At 39.2% G+C, this 22,087-nt stretch overlaps 1 protein-coding gene across 1 annotated transcript in view; it reads left to right on the top strand.

The window, feature by feature from the left end:
* Window positions 1-22,087, top strand: part of ITGA9 (integrin subunit alpha 9) — a 313,194-nt gene that overhangs the window by 190,171 nt on the left and 100,936 nt on the right. The window contains exon 17 of the mRNA XM_067470189.1: window positions 3,058-3,134. Coding sequence (XP_067326290.1) covers window positions 3,058-3,134 — 77 coding nt within the window. The remainder of the gene's footprint in view (window positions 1-3,057; window positions 3,135-22,087) is intronic.

The following is a 22,087-nucleotide window of genomic DNA, read 5'->3' as shown; positions in this document are numbered from 1 at the left end:
GAGCCAACTTTTGTTGAGAGGTGATAAAATGTCCTTGTTTGTTTCCCTTCTGTTGTTGTGCTGTTGCAATTTTAGAGTTTTTTTTAATACTGGTAGCCAGATTTTGTTCATTTTCATGGTTTCCTCCTTTCTATTGAAATTGTCCACATGCTTGTGTATTTCAATGGCTTCTCTGTGTAGTCTGACATGGTGGTTGTGAGAGTGGTCCAGCATTTCTGTGTTCTGAAAATGCTGTGTGCAGGTTGGTTCAACAGGTGCTCTGCTATGGCTGATTTCTCTGGTTGAAGTAGTCACACCTAGCTCCAGCAGACAAGAGTCCTTTGTCTCACCCTCGTCATTCCACAGATATATAAACCCTTTTTCCTAGTTCCAACAGACTTCACTACCTCTGAGGATGCTTGCCATAGATGCAGGCGAAACATCAGGAGAGAATGCCTCTCAACCATGGCCGTGTAGCCCGAAAAAACCTACAACAACCCAGTGGAGGCATTACTTTTCATTCGACCCTCATATATTCCACCGGTTCCATAGGTAAAACCAGATCTTTCTGTGAACAATACTACCATCTTCATGGAACTGAATGCTTTCCCATCACCCTGAGGAATTTCACAGCTGTTCCTGTTCACCTCTTACATTAGCATGTCTGGTTTGTTTAATAGAAGATTTCTTGTTACATTTATAGCTCTTAAGGAATTCATTCTCATCTGCTTCACCTGCTATGGCTCTCTGTGGAAATACTCTGCCAATTACTTTGTCTTATAGCCAGCCCATGTAATTAAATCCTGGAAAGTGTTCAGGAATGTTAATTACTTGCCACCAGTGAGATAAGATCAGGTGCATGTGTTGGGATTCATGAGATATGTTTTATTAGATGTGCTCTATAAATAGCTAAGGGGCTGTCCATTTGCAGTAAAAAGCAACTTTGCTTTGTGATTAATAGATGTAAGAAGGAAGGGGAATCTTGATCAGGCAGAGATGATTTTTTTATTGTTAATGTGTCTCACATTTAAACCTGTCCAAGGAATATAGTTTCCTTTATGGTTCTCTTTATTAGCCCATTTTTAAAAATATTTCTAAACATTTTTTCCCTACAAAAAATAAATTCTACCTACCTACCTGGTGTTCAGGGAATTTATGGGGAGGCACCCTACAGAATCAATAAATTTTAATTTCAGTTCAGTTTCAAGGTGACTTTAATCAGCAAATGTTGTGGCATGAAAGCCATACAAATACAAACATATAACAATCTATGCAGAGCTGAAACAGTAAGCTATAAACAATGGACAGAGCAATCCTGTTCTTGGGAAGTTATCCCTGCGGTCCAAGTTTTGCAAGAATAGCCACATTGCATAGCACATAACTATGACTGAGTGCTGTTGTTTCGAACTCCAGTGTATAACTGCAAGCACCGGGATTGTGGCGCAGCTGGCTGAGTGTCAGCTGCATTAAGATCACTTCTGATCAAAAGGTCATGAGTTCAAAGCCAGCCCGGGTCGGAGTGAGGATCCGACCAATTGTGTAGTTTGTTGTCGACCTTTGCAACCCGAAAGACAGTTGCATCTGTCAAGTAGGAAATTTAGATACCACCTATGTGTGGGGAGGCTAATTTAACAAAATTTACGAGGCCATAAAAAGACTCCAGCAATGCACTCCAGCAAAAAGCATGTGGGGAATGCGGAAGTACTTCTTCAGTGTCGCAGATGGACGATGAAAGCGACAGCTGCCCTGGCGGCCAGAAAAAGTTAAATAGCCTCTGACTGTCTTGTCTATGTTGTGTGTCTTGGCATTGAATATTTGCCATATATGTGTACATTGTAATCTGCCCTGAGTCCCCTGCGGGGTGAGAAGGGTGGAATATAAATACTGTAAATAAATACTGTAAATAAATATAAGCACAATGTGCAAGATTACTGTGTGCATAACTCTCCTTCTGGCACTATTAGCAGAATATGCATGTTTTGCTATGAGAATTTCCCCACATGAATAGTGTCACTTACTCATGACTATGTCACTCACAGAATGCCAGCTGATGTGTGTGTGTGTGTGTGTGTGTGTATAGATTCTCTGGCAGAGCAACACTTATTGCCCAGCTGTGTCTCTGCTGCTAGTGCATGAGTTGCTCTGAAGAGTCATCTTCCTTTCCTTGAACAACTATTGAGTGACACATGAGGGATGTATCGGGGGAATGACGAGATTCGATTATGGGGATTCAGCATATCTCCAGAACTATTGCCAGGTTGTGTATACCAGTAGAACCTGTTCAGCCTTGGCATATGTTTCCTAGCAGTGTGGTGGAGTCTTCTATTCTGGAGCTTTTTAAGCAGAGACTAGAAGTCTATCTGTCAGGAGTGCTTTGATCGTGTGTTCCTGCATGGCTAAGGATTGGGCTTGATGGTTATTGTGGTCTCTTCCAACTCATATTCTATGGTTCTATGAGCATATTGCGGTGGAGATGGTTCTGTGATGGCATAAATCTTTGCTAATTGGAAAGCACTTACAGAACTTCCTAGCCAAGCTTGGTTGCTTGGTTTCTGGTCTCTCACTCTTTTGTCATCATTGTTTTTGTTGTAAGGTTTTTGTTCCTGGGTTATAAATGTCATTTCCTAATTGGTTCTGTCATAAAAACATGGGAAAAGGTTAGTAAACTGGAAAAACTTTGTTTCTGTTGGACATCCTGAAGCACATTTTGCTATAGTTTTTCAAAGAATATCTCATAGAGTCTCAACCCATTCAACATAATTTGTGGTAACCACAAAAACAAAGTTTCTGGAGTATAACAACTATTGTTGTTAAGCAGGAAATCACACTTTCAAACCAAGAACAGAAAACTTTTCAAATTTTATTACATAGTATAATCTCTGTGATAATGGAAGCAATGTGGTCCATACTTGGATGGTTCTCCTATTGCATTTGCCTCAAAAGGTTCTACAAGGGTTCTGCCCCAGTTGACTGAGTTTCTTGAGAAGCATTTGCCTGTTTTTATACATCCAGGCAAGAATTTACCTGTGTCCAATTTCTTATTACCTCCCTATTAATTATTATTTTTCATTCTTCTAGACTGTGTTTGAGAGGAACTGTCAATCAGATGACTGTGCCGCTGACTTGAAACTTCAGGGGAAACTCTTCTTGTCCAGGTGAGTGACACTATTCAAATCTGACCCCTTTTATACCAAAATAACCCAATTTTTCATGAATTATTTGAACTTTTGCATAATTGAGTCCATACTTTAGGTCTGAGAGACATACTTGATGACAACCGAAAGTTTCAGACGTCCCATCTTTGTTTACCCACATCAGTACCCTAAGGGGAAAAGCTTGCAGTCATAAAATGGATAAAAGAGGATATACACTATCTCTTTTACAAACTTATCTTCTGGGTAGTGGACATGTGATATGACATTTCTGCTTTTCTTTGCTCATATTAAAGCTCCATTTTCCCCATTTCTTACTACTGCCAAGCTATTGGATCCACTTTTCTTTTCATTTCCCTCTGTTTCTACTAAAGCAGCTCCATCAGGTTGTTCACTGCCTCATTTGAGAGGCAATCCTTTGAACTTGAAAGAAACATTTGAAATCTATATTATCTATCTTCTGTTTCCATTTCATATTTTGACTTTCATTTGATTGTTTTCATCCTATTTATATGGTGGGTCCATGAATTTGGTTTATTTATTGATGTGAAACTTCCTCATCAATGCAGTGAACCCTGAACCACTTAGGGAAAACTGTCTTCATGTCGCCACTTATGTAGAAATTCTATGTTTGAGAAGAGGGAAAAATCCAAATTCCATCTTAGGTGTACAGTGTTAACTAGGACAGTGTTTGAAATGTTTGCAGCATTAAGAAATTAATACTTCCTCCATGGTAGTGTTTGGACCATTTCCTTGCTGTGCGCCAAATCAGGACATTATTTCTGACAAAGAGCCATTCTTCTTCCTTGGGATGCTCGAAATAAGATTTAGAGTTGTCTTTGATCATTTAACCAGGCCATATAATAGTTCTGTGAGAGTGTGGAGGTAATTCAGCAAAGTCTAGATGAAGCATCCTGGGTAGGACACTAGATTACATAGCTGGAATAAGGCACTATCATACGTTTTGTTTGTATTCTCTTGAAAGCAAGAGAGGTCAGAGACAGACCTTTCAGTACTCTGGACAGATCCCAGGGAAGAGACAAGTTCTGAAGAGGACTGCTTTCCTGAAAGAACCTCTCCACATGCCTTTGTTGGAGGAAATGGAGCTCCTTAGTGGGATAGGGCTGTAGCCCAGAATCTAAACTATTGTCCTTTTGTTTGAGTGGCATGGTATCTATAGTATCTATAGTAGTGAATTGTGAGATGTAAAAACTGTGTGGGCAAGTGTAGTGATTCCACACAGCCTGGGTTTGAGTCTGCAATCCCTGGTGTCTTAATTTGGAGTAGAATAATTTAAAGTGTCTTGGATTGTGATGGTCCCTGATTATTGCAGTTGGGTCCAGCATCATGGATTACATTTTGTGATTCTGGGTCAATTGGTTTTTTTTTTTGCTTTGAGTTGGTGACTAAGTCACATGTGAGTCAAGACAACAACAGTTGCTTAAAAGTGACACTCAAGTACCATGTCTAGACAAACAGCTTGGATGTTATTCAGCATGATTTCTGTGAGCAGAGTTGTTAAAAGAGTAAATATGGCAGCATGTGGGCAAAATTATGTAGTAGGAGTGGTAGCAATAATAACACTCATATGTATTAATGTGTATTGAATAGATACATTTTTAAAAAACTCATGTTTTAACTGGGTTTTGTGTGTGATTGTACATGTATTTTAATAAGTTGCTGTTCCTTTTAAAGAAGGAGATTTGTAAGACATAGTTGGGCTGCTGTGGTTTTTAGTTTTGAATATGTTTTTATGGATTTAAACTTAATTTATTAATACCAATGATAATTAATTCTGGGTTGTTGTAGGTGTTTTGGGCTGTATGACCATGGGAATCCTTTGTTGAGAGGTGATTAGCTATTCCTGATTGTTTCGTGTCAGGAGTACCCCTGTGTTTGAGTAATCAGCCATAGCAGAGCACCTGATGAACCAACCTGGACATGGCATATTATTTGAGATTACTTAGCATATTATTTGAGAACACAGAAATGCTGGACCACTCTAACAACTACCATGTGGGTCTACATAAAGAAGCCATTGAAATCCACAAACATGTGGACAATTTCAACAAAAAGGAAGAAACCATGAAAATGAACAAAATCTGGCTACCAGTATTTAAAAAAAACACTAAAATTATAACAGTAAATAAAAAACAAAACTCAAACACAGGGGAACTCCAGACAAGAAAAAACCAGGAACAACTAATCACCTCTCAACAAAGGATTCCCCCAGGCAGTAACAAGCCACACCTAAAAACTGTCAGGCCATCAAATGCTAATCAAGGTGGCCAAATGAAACATTCACACCTAGCTCCAACAGGCAAGAGTTCTTTCTCCCACCCTGGACTTTCCACAGATATATAAACACAATTTTCCTAGTTTCCAACAGACCTCACAACCGCTGAGGATGCCTGCCATAGATACAGGCAAAATGTCAAGAGAGAATGCTTCTAGAACATGGCCATATAGCCTGAAAAACCTACAACAACCTAGTGATTCTGGCCATGAAAGCCTTCGACAATACATAATCAATTCTGTTTTAATGCTTGAATATTTGTAGATTTTAATTTGTATTGAAATGCTTTTAATGTAAATCACCTTGAGTCCCTTTGTGGAGAGAAAAAGTGGGATATAAATATAGTAGTAGTAGTAGTAGTAGTAGTAGTAAGTCACCACCATTCATGAAAAGAGATGAGTAACTAATAATAATAATAATAATAATAATAATACAGCCCCAAAATTCACAACAACCCAGTGATCCAGCCATGAAAGCCTTCAACAACAATGGTAATTTGTGAATTAGTATTTGTAGAAGGTGATTGCTTATTTACATTTTAGTATTTAAATCAGACATTGGCAAAATCCCTCTGCCATCTTCTTAAATTCTCATCCTTTCATGTATGTTGACTTTTCCCCCTTCTTCCTCTATCTTGATTTTTAAACATTTTAGCATAGTATGCTGCATTTTTTGTGTGTTTCTGTCAATGCTGCTCTTTTTAAGATGGTTTAACACTTAACTCACTCCTCAAACAACTGGTTTTGGTGAGGGAACTGCTTGCAGTATGCAGTTGGCAGCTGCAAGGGAAAGAACAGTGGTATCTCAGCCATGGTCTGACTATCCGCATAATGAAATTGGACCTTGAAGGGGGAGGGCGGGGAAGGGATGTACACAAACTGTACTTGCCCATGTGGTACTCGGTATCTGAAAAGGGATATGGCAAAAGAGAGAGAGAGAGAGAGACCTTCTTAATTTTTAAAAATAAGCAGGGAGAAGAGGGAAATGGACAGGTGTGGGCCCTGGGGCAGAATGGGCAGGTGACTCCTACAAGTGCAGCTGGAGAGGAAATCCTGTAATAGCAATGCCATGGAGAGCCAAGCAGTTTGAACGGGAGCCTTAATAGAAAAAGCAGAGGGAATAGACTTATCATATGGCTTCTGCATTCCTTGTGGGGGAGAGGCAGTAATGAGACTTGCAAATGGACTGTATGTTGGTTTGTGAAGCCAGGGTGTGTATGCAATCACTGCATGGAAGAGGTGTCATTATAAATAATGGCTAGTAATGGGGAAACTTCAAAGGCTCATTTTCTTCCACCCATATAATCATCATATCTACACTTTCTCTGCTCACGTCATTAAACCTAGAATTAAGTTACATGCCAGCTGAATACCTAACTTTGGCTTGAAGTCCAGTTCAGAAGTGGCTTTATGAACCTATCTGCCACCTGTCATTCATCCCACAGTAAGGCAAACTGTGCTTACTCATTAGTAGTGAAAATAATTTGCATTGCAGAAAAACTCTAAAATGACCAACAGCTCAAATCAGAGGACTAAATTGGTAGAGAAGTTTCTTCTTAGCATCAATTTCATAAGCAGCCATTCTTTTGTTTCTCATAATGGCTATAATCTTGGTTTTAGAGACAAGATTTATATAGCACATGGCTGCTAATAAAAAACTGAGCACAATTGAACACAGCTCAGTCTTGTTTCATTTGGTGTATTTAGATGCCTTTAAATCTTCTGGGTATATTGGGATTTCTATAAGTAATCTAGCAGGTTATCTTTCTAATTCTGAAATTGGTGTCTGCGTAGAAGCAACCAATTATCTTGAGTTCAAGTTATTTCCAGCAGCTGTATCCAACTCAATTTGTCTTATTGGGAGGTGGGGTGAACTGATGGCAAAAGGCACAACTTTGGCAAATGAAGAGGAGAATACATTACTTACTTATTCTGGCCGATCCCTCGTTGTCCAAGTAGGATAGTCTTCCAGGATCAGTGTACTGGTGGTGGGTCCGTAGGTGACTGTGGAGCCTTGTTCTTGAACTGCATCTTCTCCCGCAGTGAGGGCATTGGTTTCTGGGGGGGGGGGGGGGGATACATATCAGGATGTGCATTTTTCAGCACTGCATTACTCTCAGTGGATTCCAGAGAAACTTTGACTCCACATAATCATCAATTACACTTAACACCACAACCGTACCAGATTAGAAGAAAGGGGCAGAGTTTTATGTTTGTGCATGTGTATTGCCTTTTCCAATTTGGGACTTACCGCTTTCAGGTAAAAATGAAATACATCTTTAAAAACAGGTGAATTTAGAAAAATAAGCAAAAATGAAAAAAAAAGATATTAAGCTACCCAAAGAGTTAACATTTAAAATATATTCATTTATGAGTACTGCAGTTCCCCAAAGTTGGTTGGAATCAAAAGGTCTTTCCCAATGAAAAGGTTGCACTTTTAAGAAGGGAATGTAGATACTCCTTTATTGTTGAAAATATGGATGCCTTTGCTCTTGTTGGGAGGAAGCAATATTGGCTGAGAATAATATTGACTTTGTTCAAATAGTTACATACAGATTTTCTGTTCGAAAAGCCTTACAATAAAAGAAAATGGATGCATAGTAAAAGTCAAAATCCTGTATCACCGACTCTTTCACTATAGTTAGATATTATCAGCTGTCACCAATGTCACTCCTGCGACTATAACCCCACCTCAAGATGTGAGTAATAAATACATTTTATGATGATTATTATTATCATTATCATTATCAATATCATCATATTTTCTGGGGGGCAGTATCCCAACTGAAGGTTTTCTGAGAAGCAGTAGATAGGTAAATCTGCAAGTTATAGGATGCAATGAGAACAGGCAGCTGGAGAGACCTTTTAGGACACTGCCACAGCTGATTTTCTCAATACTTTGTACCTTTGTAAGAAAAATTAACAGATTTATGATTAAATCAAATTTATCATTGACTTTTAGTTGGCAGTGATGTTTATTTGACAGTTACCAAGCTGAAACCAAAAGGTGATTACCAATGGCTCCTCTTCATCCTGGAGAGAAGTGACCAGTATGATACCATAGAGTTCTGACCTAGGCGTAGTGCTATTCAACATCTTTATCAATGATTTGACTGATGAAATAGAGGGCATGTTTATGAAATTTGCAGATGATACCAAATTGAGAGGGGTTGCTAATATCCCAGAGGACAAGATACTGAGTTTAACAGATTAGAGAGATGGGACAAAACTAACACAATGAAATTCAACAGGGAGAAATGTATGGTACTGCTCTTAGGCAGAAAAAAAATGAAATGAACAGATGTAGAATCAGTGACACCTGACTTTAAAAAACAGTTAATGTGGAAGAGATTTAGGAGTCTTAGTAGATCACAACCTGTACATGTGTCAGCAGTGTGATGTTGCAACTAAAAAAGCCAACGAGGTAGTAGAATGTATTAATGGGAGCGTAGTATCTAGATAAAGAGAAGTAATAGTCACACTGTATTCTGCTTTCGACAGACCTCACCTGGAATATTGTGTTCAGTTCTAGGCAATACAATTCAAGAAAGATATTGACAAGCTGGAATTTTTCCTCAGGAGGGTGACCAAGGTGGTCAAGGTTTGAAGGCCAAGCCCTATGAGAAATGGCTGATGAAGTTGGATATGTGTAGTTTGAAAAAGAGAAGGTTGGAATAAGACATGATATCTATTTTTAAATATTTAAAAGGATATCACATTGAGGATATCTTTTCAAACTTCTTGCATATTTTTTGTCACCAAAGATTTCTTTTTAATAACAGAAATGCAAAGCTTCTTGAGAAAATATTGAAGTTCTAACTATATTCTTCTTTCAGATTTTCATTGGGATGTTTGGAACAAGCATTTATTTAAGTAAAATATTTCATCAGTATATTAATTAAAGTCTGATCCATCGGATAATGGTGCAATCTTCTCTTCTAAGAACAGAATAATAAAAATAGATGCTGGGGAATTATGATCAATTACATGCAATTTATGCTGAAAGGAAAATCAGACAAAGATTTCATTCTAACCACAGTGCAATAAAAACACAAGAGCCATACTGGTTGGGGATTGTGAGAATCACAGCCCGAAGTATCTTAAGAGCATCTAATTGGCAAAAGCAGCAAAATTAAACTTGTTAGTGTTTCAGAAGTAATCTTATTTATAGGAAGGATTCAAATTTGCCAAGTTAAGCATGTTCTCATTGAGTTTGTTATACCTGAAGTAATTGTATCTGATTGACTTTAAAAACAATTTCAATTTTTTTGTAGACAATTAATTACATATGTATATTTTAGTGTAGCGAGAGAAATGGGGTGGTGGAGAAATAAAATACAAGAAAGTCATTTCTGAAAGTCTGCCAACTGGAGGTACAGATCTTTCTAGAGCTTGGACTCAGCATCAATAGGTATACATGGCAATAACTATTCCCTTTTGGAGGCTAGGAGACTACAAAATATATGGGGGGCTCAAGAAGATCCTGCATGTCTTTGCATGTGTCTTAACTGCTATATTGTCTCTGCAAAGAAGGTTTGCCTGAGAAAAAGTCTAAACTTAGAGAGTAGTAAATCGAGACCAAGTTGACAGTCTACAGACTGAAATTGTGTGATGAAAGCCAGAACACCATAAATACACATGTGTGTTTGCCTTTTTGTAATATAAATCTGACCCAGTAGATTTGATTGTACACATCTGTATAAACTTAGTTTACTGACCTTGTATCCAGGCATTTTCTATGAAATCTGAAGTTATGATTCTGAAAGGTCACTTAGCGACTTAGTTGACATAGAATAACTGCTGTTTGATCATCTTTCTTCCATACTAAATGCAGATCTTGACTACTGCTATTTGGCATGGGTATATTTTACGCTTAACATAAATCACTAGCTACTGTGCTACAAATTCTTTATTACTTGTAACAGTAAACTTTATGAGATCATGTTCTGAGATGGTGACATACAGCCAACTAAAAATAATTTCCCTTTCTTACATGAATTTCATAATGGGTTCAGAATAGGTTCAATATTTTTAGGACATTTTGGATAACTCTTTGTAAATTGAGAATTCTCCAGGATTGGAAGGAGAACTGGGTAAGTCCTTCACCATTACCAGGTTTTTGTCTTTCGTTTTTGCCTTTCCTCCTACTTTCCTACCTTTTCCATAAAAAAGGAAGGAAACTTGGAAGTCCCTGAACAGACTCGAAAGTGGAGTAGGCAGATCAAAAGACAACCGGGCAAAATGGCACTACCTAAAAGAATCCCACACCTTATGTGACTGTGGAGCAGAACAGACAACTCCACATCTGTATGTTTGGCAACAATGCCCTGCCTCATGTACAGAGGAAGAATTGTTGGAGGCTACAGACAATACCATTTTTGGTCAGAAGATGTTTAGCCACCTGCGCTCCATCTAATTTTATCAGTTTTATACTAATTTATGCAATGCTTTTGATATGAAATAAATAAATAAAACATTTTCCATACTTTGCATGGAGAGCCTGATGGAGATGGGCAGTCTGGAGTGCCAGAAAGGGGCTCTTTCAAATCTTCCAGATACTAGACTGCTTTATCCAAACAATATAGTCCCTATTCTGGAAGCTGAGAAGTACAGCTCTCCCTGCCCATATGCTTCATTAAAGATATTGGAATAACAAAGAGCTAAAATAGTTTGGGTCACCACTTCAGCCTCTGGGCATTTTAGAAGTCTCTAGTGTGAAATCTGGAACTATTTTTTAAAGCTTAAATTGACTGGGAACTGTCAAATTTTTTTTGAAAAAAAGTCTTCCTAGTCAGTAAAAAGCTACATTTCCCAGAGTCTAAAATTCTTATTTGGCTGATATTTTCTCCACCGACCTCCCTGCCTTGAAAAAAAAAATGCTTGGTAAATTCTTGAAAGTACAATCACAGAAAGGAAGGAAACTGGTACATTCTGAACATTATGGATAAAGGCAAAATTTGTGAGCTGAATACACTTCAAGAATGATGGCTTTTTAAAAAAGTTGGGGCTTTGTTTCTAGAGTTCTTAAGCTAAGCATCAAAAATATTCACAGCCCCAAAGTCTCTAGTTCTTGTTGCATAAGATTATACATTTGTAATGGTAAGCCACATGTCTGAAAAATGTATTTTGCAGGGGAGTCAAAGCAGACAAAACATTTAACATAGATTTAGAAAAGCTATTTCTGAAATGTTGAATGGTAATTGTTTCTTATAGCATATTGACCTCTACTGTGTATCTTGCATTTTGCCCGCTTCCTTGTGTGAATGGTCATGAAGAAAATGGACTTAATATGCAAGTATGATTGCTAAAGCCCATACCTCTAAGGAAATATCAAATATTTTTTAAAGTACTTTTTCCAAAGGGGTATTACATGGAATATGCATTCTTCTTTTCTTCCCTCATTCGATCTTCTATGTCAGAGGTTCTCAACCTATGGGTTCTCAGATGTTTTGGCCTTCAACTCCCAGAAATCCTTAGAGCTGGTAAACTGGGTTGTTGTAGGTTTTTCTGTCTATATCAGTGGTTCTCAGCCTGGGGTCCCCAGATGTTTTTGGCCTACAACTCCCAGAAATCCCAGCCAGTTTACAAGCTGTTAGGGTTTCTGGGAGTTGAAGGCCAAAAACATCTGGGTATCCCAGGTTGAGATCCACTGGTCTATATGGTCATGTTCTAGAAACATTTTCTCCTGACATTTTGCCTGCAGCTGGTAAACTGGCTGGGATTTCTGGGAGCTGTGGGCCAAAACACCTGGGAACCCACAGATTAAGAACCACTGTTCTATGAACTGTAACTTTTCAGGTCTGAAGTTTATGTATTATCTTTATCATGAACTCACATTGTGGTCTTGAACAATCAACTTGTTCTCTGCTACACCCTTGTACTAGACAAAAGTGTATAATATTACCAGTGTACCTTATTGACTGATTGTTAAATCTCAGCATGATAAATTGTCCCCATTTGTCAGGGAAAGTCCTGATAAATTCTATATTAGACCAATTTTTTCAGCTGCTTTGAAAATGTCCAAGTCTCTCCCTTTAAAGCATTCCTTAAATGCTAAGTTCTAAAGACGTGCATTCTTAAAGCTAGAACTATTTTCTCGTCTACATGGTTTATCTCAACCAAAGCTTGTCCCTTTGACTATACTGTTTCTTAGCTGTTATTGTTTGGCACAACTTGCTACCTGAAATCTGTGGGATCTGCACCCCTCTTCTTTTTTGATATACTTGCCTACTCCAATCCTGGGTAGAGAAAGATTGGCAGAAGAAGGGATGCTAAGAGCAACCTTGATGGGAGGGAAGTACATTAACAGGGTTATGAGAAGGAATCAGAGCAGACAAGTAGATCAGGAAAGAACAAACTCAGCCAGTAGAATCAGGGTTGAAGTGGGATTGCTGGTGATTTCTACTGCATTTCTTGTCCCATTTGTCAAGGAAGACCGAAAGACCAACCCCCGAATTTCATCATTCAATATACTGCTATTTATTAATTTCTGAACTCTAATCTATCCATCCATATGCTGTCTTGTATGTCTGTCCCAAAAATGGCCAAAATAAAAAACAGTTATGACCAAATGCAGCCCTATAATTGCACAGTTGTACTTCAGAAATTTGCATAATTCTGAGTAACACAGTGTGCCTTTCTTGAAAATGTGTTGAGTTTTGTAAGGAAAAGAAAACAACCCTGAAGAAATACCAACTTTTTCCCACAACATGGGAAGAATGGGAAGAAATACCAACTACTATGGGAAGAAATACCAACTTTTTCCCACAACACCTGTTGAAAAGTGAGAAATTGAGGATTTCCATCTTTGTTGTGGAGGTATCTAGTACTCCCTTTCAAAAGCAGTTCCCCTTCACTTCAAGCACAACAGGACAGCTTAAAATCACAGGTCTGCTAACCCCCAAGACTTGCAACCATAACCAGAATGGCCCAAGTATCCTCTATCCCAGGGTCCTCAAACTTTTAAAGCTGTGGGCCAGTTCATGGTCCCTCAAACTGTTGGGGGGTCCAGACTATCATTTTATTCCTATGCACACTTCACGTATCTCATTTGTTGTGACAAAAATCATGAAAGAACAATACAATATTTTAAATGAAGAGCAATTTTAACCATCATAAACTTACCAGTATTTCAGTGGGAAGTGTGGGCCTGCTTTTGGCTGATGAGGGAGTCAAGTTAATTAGGATTATTGTTGTGTGCCTTCAAGTTGTTTCAGACTTAGGGCAACCCTAAGTCTAAAGTTTAGGACAGGGGCCGGATGAATGACTTTGGAGAGTCGCAGGGCCTTTGTTTGGGGATCCCTGATCCACCCTCTCAGCAATATATCCTCATTTAAAAACCTCATTGAGATGGTTTTCAACACTTTGATTTTAAAGTGGATACAACTGATTTCAATGTTTGTGTATATTTATAGTTTGTTTTTATTCCAGCTTTGAATGTTTGCCATATTTATGTTGTGCTCTGCCCTGAGTCCCCTTCCAGGTGAGAAGGGTGGAATAGAATGCTTTTAATTAATCACTTAATCAGTCTCAAAGTAATGCATTAAAGGAAGTGCCATGATTGATAACACATAATTTCCAAGCTCTGGTTATTCAAGTGGAGAATAAGGATTCTTTGTAGTTGCTGAGTATATCACTTCTCCATGGGTATGGCTAAAATTGACTGTGTTGTATACAGTGTCTGTAGAGGCTTAGCCTGGATAACTGAAATTATTTATGGATAATAAATTTGTTTGCTTTTTGGTTATATCACTTTTATTATATAACTAAGTTTTTTTTAGTACAGTTTGTATAATGGTCTGAATGCTTTTTTATGAGCTTAAGACCCAGTACGATATAAGCCATGCTGGGACACTCGGACTATCATATCCTCAAGAATGCATTCTAGAAATCACCTCTTAAGCTACAATAACATAGGCAACATCCACATGTGCCCAAGACAATCCAGAATGGCAAAAATGAGGTCTGCATAAGAACAAAGTGGTCACATAAATTAGCCCTAGCTTAAGAGGAGGTATGCACAGCACGTAAGTGCTATATATCAGTCAATGAAACCAGGCCCTTGACCAGAAAAAAAAACTGCAGGATGATTTGAAACTTTTTTTCTGAAACGACTTTTCAGGTCAGTGTCTCCTGATCTGGCACAAGATCTCAACAAGGCCCTGAAATTAGGATCATTGTGCAAATGTTCTTCACAGATAATACGTTTTGAATCATTGCTCCCTCTTTAAGTCAGTTCTTGATGGCTACAAAGGACAATAGTATCATAATTGGCAGAAGTTTCTTTCTGTTTTATTCTGCATTCTTCTTATTTCCTTTAGCATGATAATGGGTTACATAAAAATGTTTTCCACTGTGAATTAGCAAGTTTTCAGCCAAGCTCAAGTTGTCCTGATGGTACTCTGTTTTTTGGTGTCCATTGAAGACTTCTGTCGCATCTTTCCATTCCACAAATGATTTAGCAACCAGTGTACCAAGCTGCTGATGACCATCTTTATCCCCCAACTTCTCCAAACACCAAAGAGTACTTACAGAGTTCACCTTGTACATGAAATGAGTAGGCTAGTCAGGGAAATCAGTTGAACCATTTGGGATAAAAACTACGATACTTCTTCTTATCCACAGGAAATACATATCCTGGCAATGGAGTTTGGATTTTGCACTAATAGAGCTTTTAATTGATAATCAGAAACAGTCTTGTTCATATAAAGTCCAAGGTCTAACAATGGCATCTTCTTGTCTTTGCTCCTGTTCCATGGTTTATTTGGCAAGGCTTGGATAGATGAACCAGTGATAAACACCTCGGTTTCCACAGTTTTCTCCTGCAATGCTGGTCAAATCCCCCCCCCCCCCCCACTCCCAGCACCTTAGGCTTTGCCTGCCAGTTGCAGGTAGACCAATTTTGTTGCTTCCATTATGTCAGCTATTGCTGCTATGGCAATGTAAATTGATAAAAAGGTAGGTAATTAATAATGTGAATAATAAAAATCAAGTTGAGATAGTGCTTGCAGTTCTGGAGGGACTCTAATTTTTGCTTTTCATAGACTTGGCATGGGGATTTGGTTAAGCGATTTTATTTATTTTGTGTCAAAAGCATTGCATAAATAAATAAGTATAGAATTGATAAAATAAAGGGAGCACAAGCAGCCAAATAAGCACAAGCAACATTGACTGCATTGTCTGTAGCTTTAAGCAGTTCTTCCTCTGTGCATGAGGCAGGGCATTGTGGGCAAGCATACATATGCTGAGGTGTTTGTTCTGCTCCACAGTCACACAAGGTGGAGGATTCTTCTAGGTAGTGCCATTTAGCCAGGTTGTCTTTTGATCTGCCGACTCCACTTCTGAGTCTGTCCAGGGACTTTCAAGTTGCCCATTTTTGGGTTACACCTGGAGGAGGACCCTCATAGGGGGGCATCCAGTTACAATTACCTGATTTTTCTGCCCACAGGGATATTATTCCTGTTACTGGGGAAACATTTAGAGGAGTGGTGGTTCTTGTGAAATTTTTCCTTGATTTGAGTCTACTGGTAGGAGGCTGATAGCCATACAGTATTCCCAGTATTCAACCTTATTTCTTTTGCAATCAGCAACTTTATATATAGTCTATTAGCAAATTTTGGAGAAATGATGCCATAACCTTTTGGAAATAGAAATCTCTATAAGCTTTTTGAAAAATTGCATTCATTACCATTTGAGAAAACTAGGAATCACCCTGAGAAGAGTTAAAACCCGCTTGAGTCAACCTTCTCCTTAGTGGTAAATATCCACCAGTATTCATGCAAGGCAATCTGGCTTCTCAGCTATTAGACTGATAAGCTAGTTGTGTCTTTGAACTCTTAGAAACAAAGATATCCCGATTCACAACCCCCCCCCCCAAAAAAAAACAGCAGAGTTTCAGATGTGTTATTTCAGCTGCCCCCAAAAATATACAGTATATTACGGGGTACTAGACGGCTTTTTATGTCTGGAAAATCTTATTAAAAGTTGGGGGTCGTCTAGTACGCAGGTATAAATTAAAATAATAAATTAAAGAAAAAATAAAATCACCCTTAGTGGCATGGCTTGAGGAGGGAGGGAGGGAGGGGGAGGAGGATGGGCATGGGGAGGAGGAGTGGTAGGTCGCATTGCCACGGAGACCAGCTGGGGGTGATGGCCCACTGAGCTTTCCCTTTCCCTCCATTCAAGGACCTCCTTTGCCCTCGCCGCTTACCTCCTCCGAAGGTTTGCCTAGGCCCAAGGAAGTGCCTCCGGACACCGACTCCTAGCAGCGCTGGCCGATACCGTGCCTTGGATGTGCTCCCAGAGGCATTCTGAGAGCAGTAGGTGTCAGGGAACTACTGCTCCCAGCATGCCACTGGGAGCACATCCAAGGCACACCATCACCCAGTGCTGCTAGGAGTCAGCATCCAGAGGCCCAAGGAGGCGTCTCCGGATGCTGACTCCAAGCAGCACTGGGCAACGGCGTTCCTTGGATGTGCTCCCAGAGGAATGGTGGGAGCAGTAGGATTCAGGGAACTATAATACAGCAAGCAATTCTATATATGAGGAGCCCCCAGTGGTGCAGTGGGTTAAACCCCTGTGCCAGCAGGACTGAAGACCGACAGGTCGCAGGTTCAAATCCGGGGAGAGTCGAATGAGCTCCCTCTATCAGCTCCAGCTCCTCATGCGGGGACATGAGAGAAGCCTCCCTCAAGGATGATAAAAAAAACAACATCAAAATCATCTGGGCGTCCTCTGGGCAACGTCCTTGCAGACGGCCAATTCTCTCACACCAGAAGCGACTTGCAGTTTCTCAAGTCACTCCTGACACGACAAAAAAAATCTATATATTTCAAATAACTAGTAGAGGCTTGAAGAAGTTCCTATTTCCAACAGTAGGTATAGGTTTAAAACATCCTGTGGTTATTCTACATGTTTCATTTAGTGCTATATTCACCTGCTTCGTGTGGGCAGATTTATGCCAGAGGGGACAGGCATACTCAGCAGTTGAGTAAGACAAGGCCAGGGCTGATGTTATTAATTTTGGGTCTGCACCCCATGTCCTATCAGTAAGTTAAAATTAATGAATAAACCAGATTGTTTTTTCGGACCTGAAATTTTTGGGGGGTGGTTTGAAATGGCATTACAATGCCCACACATTCCTGCAAAGTCAAACCAGCTAGTTTAATCAAGTGTGCAGTTTATTAGCTGGCTGAAAAAGGCTAGTTCCACATTGGCAATCCAGTTCATACATCACTGCCGTCAGTCTATATGCAATGACATCATGCCTGCCTCGGGACCAGCAATCAGGACTTGAGAAGTCCCTTGCCAATAGAGGGATTCCTTCCTCGCTCTTAATCCATTTCGTACTGGATGTGTACCTGATTGATTCCAGATGTCCTGCGATTTAATGACTCAGGAAACGGCTCTCTTGAAAGAAAGGCCTGAGCTTGCTCTCCCATTACCCTTATGATGGGGATCTGAAATCCCCTGTTAGCCTGAAACCAATGAGATTTTCAAAAAATGTACCCCAAAGCTATGAATTCAATCTTGCTTTGTGATTCCAGGAGGAACAAGGCTTTTCCCCTTAATGAGGGAACATATGCTATGCTTTCTCTCTGTAACTATTTTTCCAATTTTGATAACTTTCACTTTACTAGATAATTAAGAACTGCAGGCAGCCTTCTCTTGAATTGTTTCCTTAGCAAACAATGGTAGCAGTTGCTCTTTGCATGGGATTAAGACCTACTTGTAAATGATTTCAGTGTTAACATGGTGTTTGGATGCCTAAAAAGAATTAAATTAACATACATAGTATTGTGTCCAATTCCGGGCACCACAATTGAAGAGAGGTATTGATAAGCTGGAATGTGTCCAGAGGAGGGTGACTAAAATGATCAAGGGTCTGGAGAACAAGCCCTATGAGGAGCGTCTTAAAGAGCTGGGCATGTTAAGCCTGAAGAAGAGAAGGCTGAGAGGAGACATGATAGCCATGTATAAATATGTGAAAGGAAGTCATAGGGAGGAAGAAGCAAACTTGTTTTCTGCTGCCCTGGAGACTAGGACACGGAACAATGGCTTCAAACTACAAGAAAGGAGATTCCATCTGAACATTAGGAAGAACATCCTGACTGTGAGACCTGTTCAGCAGTGGAACTCTTTGCCCCAGAGTGTGGTAGAGGCTCCTTCTTTGGAAGCTTTTAAATAGAAGCTGGATGGCCATCTGTCGGGAGTGCTTTGAATGCAATTGTCCTGCTTCTTGGCAGGGGATTGGACTGGATAGCCCATGAGGTCTCTTCCAGCTCTATCATTCTATGATTCTATTCTATGATTCTACCTCAATCAGACAGGATAAGCTATTTTAAACCATTCTGCCTTTGAGAAGGCTTGGATAACTTTATCAGAATTTTTTTTAAAGATGCCTTATTCTAAACTATTGAGGAAATGGGTTGCTGTGAGTTTTCCGGGCTGTATGGCAATGTTCCAGAAGCATTCACTCCTGACGTTTCCCCCACATCTATGTCAGGCATCCTCAGAGGTTGTGAGGTCTGTTGGAAACGAGGCAAGTGAGGTTTATATATCTGTGAAATATCCAGCGTGGGAGAAAGAACTCTTACTGTTTGAGGCAAGTGTGAATGTTGCAATTGGCCATCTTGATTAGCATTGAATGGCTCTGCAGCTTCAAAACTTGGCTGCTTCCTGCCTAGGGGAATCCTTTGTTGGGAGGTATTAGCTGGCCCTGATTGAATCCTCTCTGGAATTCCCTTGTTTTCTGGGTGTTCTTTTTTATTTACTGTCCTGATTTTAGATGATTTTTTTTACAACTGGTGGCCAGATTTTGTTAATTTTCATGGTTTTCTCCTTTCTGTTGAAATTGTCCACATGCTTGTGGATTTCAGTGGCTTCTCTGTGTAGTCTGATATGGTGGTTGTTAGACCTCCCAATACCTCCCAATAAAGGATTCTCCCAGGCAGGAAGCAACAGATTTTGTTCATCTTCATGGTTTCTTCCTTTCTGTTGAAATTGTCCATATGCTTGTGGATTTCAACAGCAAAGGATTCCTCCAGGCAGGAAACCTACAAAACCTCTCTTGTTCATAACTTGGGGACTGCCTATACATGAACTATCAGAAGGTCAAATTCCTCTTCTGCCATACTCCCAAAAAATACAATTGAGGTTCACTCTTTAATATATGTAGTGTAGTAGGAGTGGCCTTACTGGTTAGTTTTCACTAAGCTATTTATGCTAGAATCTCCTTTTGAAATTCCTATTCCCATTATTGCTGTTGTGAAGGGCAATAATTGCTTACATGTTGTTGGGTCTAAGGCTGGATCTACACTGCCCTATATCCCAGGATCTGATCCCAGATTATCTGCTTTGAACTGGATTATATAATCAACATAATCATCTTTATTTTAGACTACCCTATCTCCCCAGGGGGATTCAGGGCAGTTTACACATACAGAGGCAAACATTCAATGCCTGGCATATAGCAAAACATTATAGCAATAGAACATAATGCAAAATAATAACAGCATTATACTAATCAAATAAAATGAAATACCAAAATAAAGACATAAAACAGCTGACATATGAGTTGATATATGAGTCTGACAGATAATTTGGGATATAGAGCAGTGTAGAAGGGGCCTAAAATTTTCCTTCCATGGGTGGAAGATCCGTAATAATGGAGGAATCCCTCTCAATTATCTTTCACCCTTTATTTATGGGTTATTACACTTTATTTCAACCTTTATTCATGGGTTATTCATGTCCCCCTCCATAGACTATGTACAGGGGACATGAGAGATTGCTGTTGAGTATGAGAATTTCAGCTAAGCATCTATTAGATTTAGGACCCTTCTACGCTGCCAGATAATCCAGATTATCAAAATTGATAATCCACATTATCTGCTTTGAACTGGATTATCTGAGTCTACAAGGGCCCTTCACTGAGTTGTTGCAAATTGCATTTTTAAAAATGGATATTTTATTCATTCCACAATTTAGGACCTACCCATCCCACCCCAATCCACAGTCATGTATATATGTATCTCCTATTTGATAGACATCAAATACTAGACTCTGGTTGTTGAAAGCATATACCATAATGCATTTGATAGCCTTTAAACCTTTAATACCTGGAAGAGTGACAGATCACCCCATCCTGCTTTAAGGTAACAAAGCACTTTGTAGCACTTTGTTATTTTGATGATAATATACTAAGATAGTGACATTTCCGATACAGTGGTTGTTACAACAGCTGGTGATGATTCAGGTGGACTATGAGACTGGATCTACATTGCCAAATAATCCAGTTCAAATCAGATAATCTGGATTTTATATGGCAGTGTAGATGGGACCTGATAGGCAAATGTGATGTGAAAGAATATAGGTAGTATTCATGAACTTGTCTGTAGGGCTTATGAAACCATCTGACAAAAGGAAAAATCTTTTTTCAGGGCTGTCCCCAAAGGGTGATAACTCCTCCAGAGTGATATGTGCACGGCTTTTAAATGTGACCTTTAAAACAGGCTCTGAAAAGCCATTTATTTGGAGTTGCTTTCTCTTAAAGGAATAACATTACTACAAATGTGAAAGTGTTTTAAATGGTTTCTAATTTTGTCGTGACATATTACTGGCTGTTTTATGTTGTTTTTATTAAGGCATGACAGTGTTTTCTCTTATGGCTTTTTCATGTAAGCTGCCTTCATAAATGTTTTTGCCCTAAAAGGCCATATACGAATATTTAATATGAAGAAAGGAATGGGTGAATGATAGCATTGGGAACCATGCTGTGAGTAATAGCAACAACCTAGTACATAGGTAGAATGAGAAAATGATCCACATCTGGAACGGGATTGAAATTCCATTGAGTTGAAAACATGGGGGCTGCGATAAAGAAGATGTGAGCTGATTCGTTGGTCTAGACCAGGGCTTCTTAAACTTTTTCCATTCATGAAACCTTTCCATCTGATAATTTTTGTCATCCCAGTTATATAGTTATAGAGAATAGGTATAGGAATCAAACATTCACTGATAGCAAATCAGCATTTGCAAGGTTTGCTAAACAGTCTAGTTTTTCTTTTTATGAAGTACAGCTGAAGAACCTTCTGCATTGTCCATTGTAAACACAGCACAACAGATTAGTTTAAATGTCTAAAAAAATCCATGAGGTGATGTTCAGAAAACTTTTACTGTTGGCAATTTTTTTGAACCCCAGCATTAACCCCATTTGCAGCCGGGACCCATAGTTTAAGAAGCAGTAGTCTAGAATCTATGTTCAAGTGGATGGCTAGATCAGGCCTATATTTTATATCATAGAATCATTGTGTTGAAAGATACCACATGGGCCATCCAGTCTAACCCCTTGCCATGCAGGAAAAGCACAGTCAAAGCACCTCTGAAAGATAACCATCCAGCCTCTGTTTAAAAATCCCAAAGGATGAGCCTCTACCACACTCCCAGCCAGAGAGTCCCACTGTTGAACAGCTCTTACAGTCAGGAAGTTCTTTCTAATGAAAAAATTAGAATCTCCTTTCTTGTAATTTGAACCCATTGCTCCAAGTCCTAGTCTCCAGGATAGCAGAAAACTTCAACTTCCTTATGATAGCCTTTCACATATTATTTATTTATTTATTTATTTATTTATTTACTTTACTTTACTTTACTTGTATACCGCA

The sequence above is a fragment of the Anolis sagrei genome, chromosome 6, assembly GCF_037176765.1.
Source record: "Anolis sagrei isolate rAnoSag1 chromosome 6, rAnoSag1.mat, whole genome shotgun sequence".
In the NCBI taxonomy this organism is placed as follows: domain Eukaryota; kingdom Metazoa; phylum Chordata; class Lepidosauria; order Squamata; family Dactyloidae; genus Anolis; species Anolis sagrei.
Note: the sequence above shows the minus strand (reverse complement) of the source record. Positions and strands in the feature narration are given on the sequence as shown.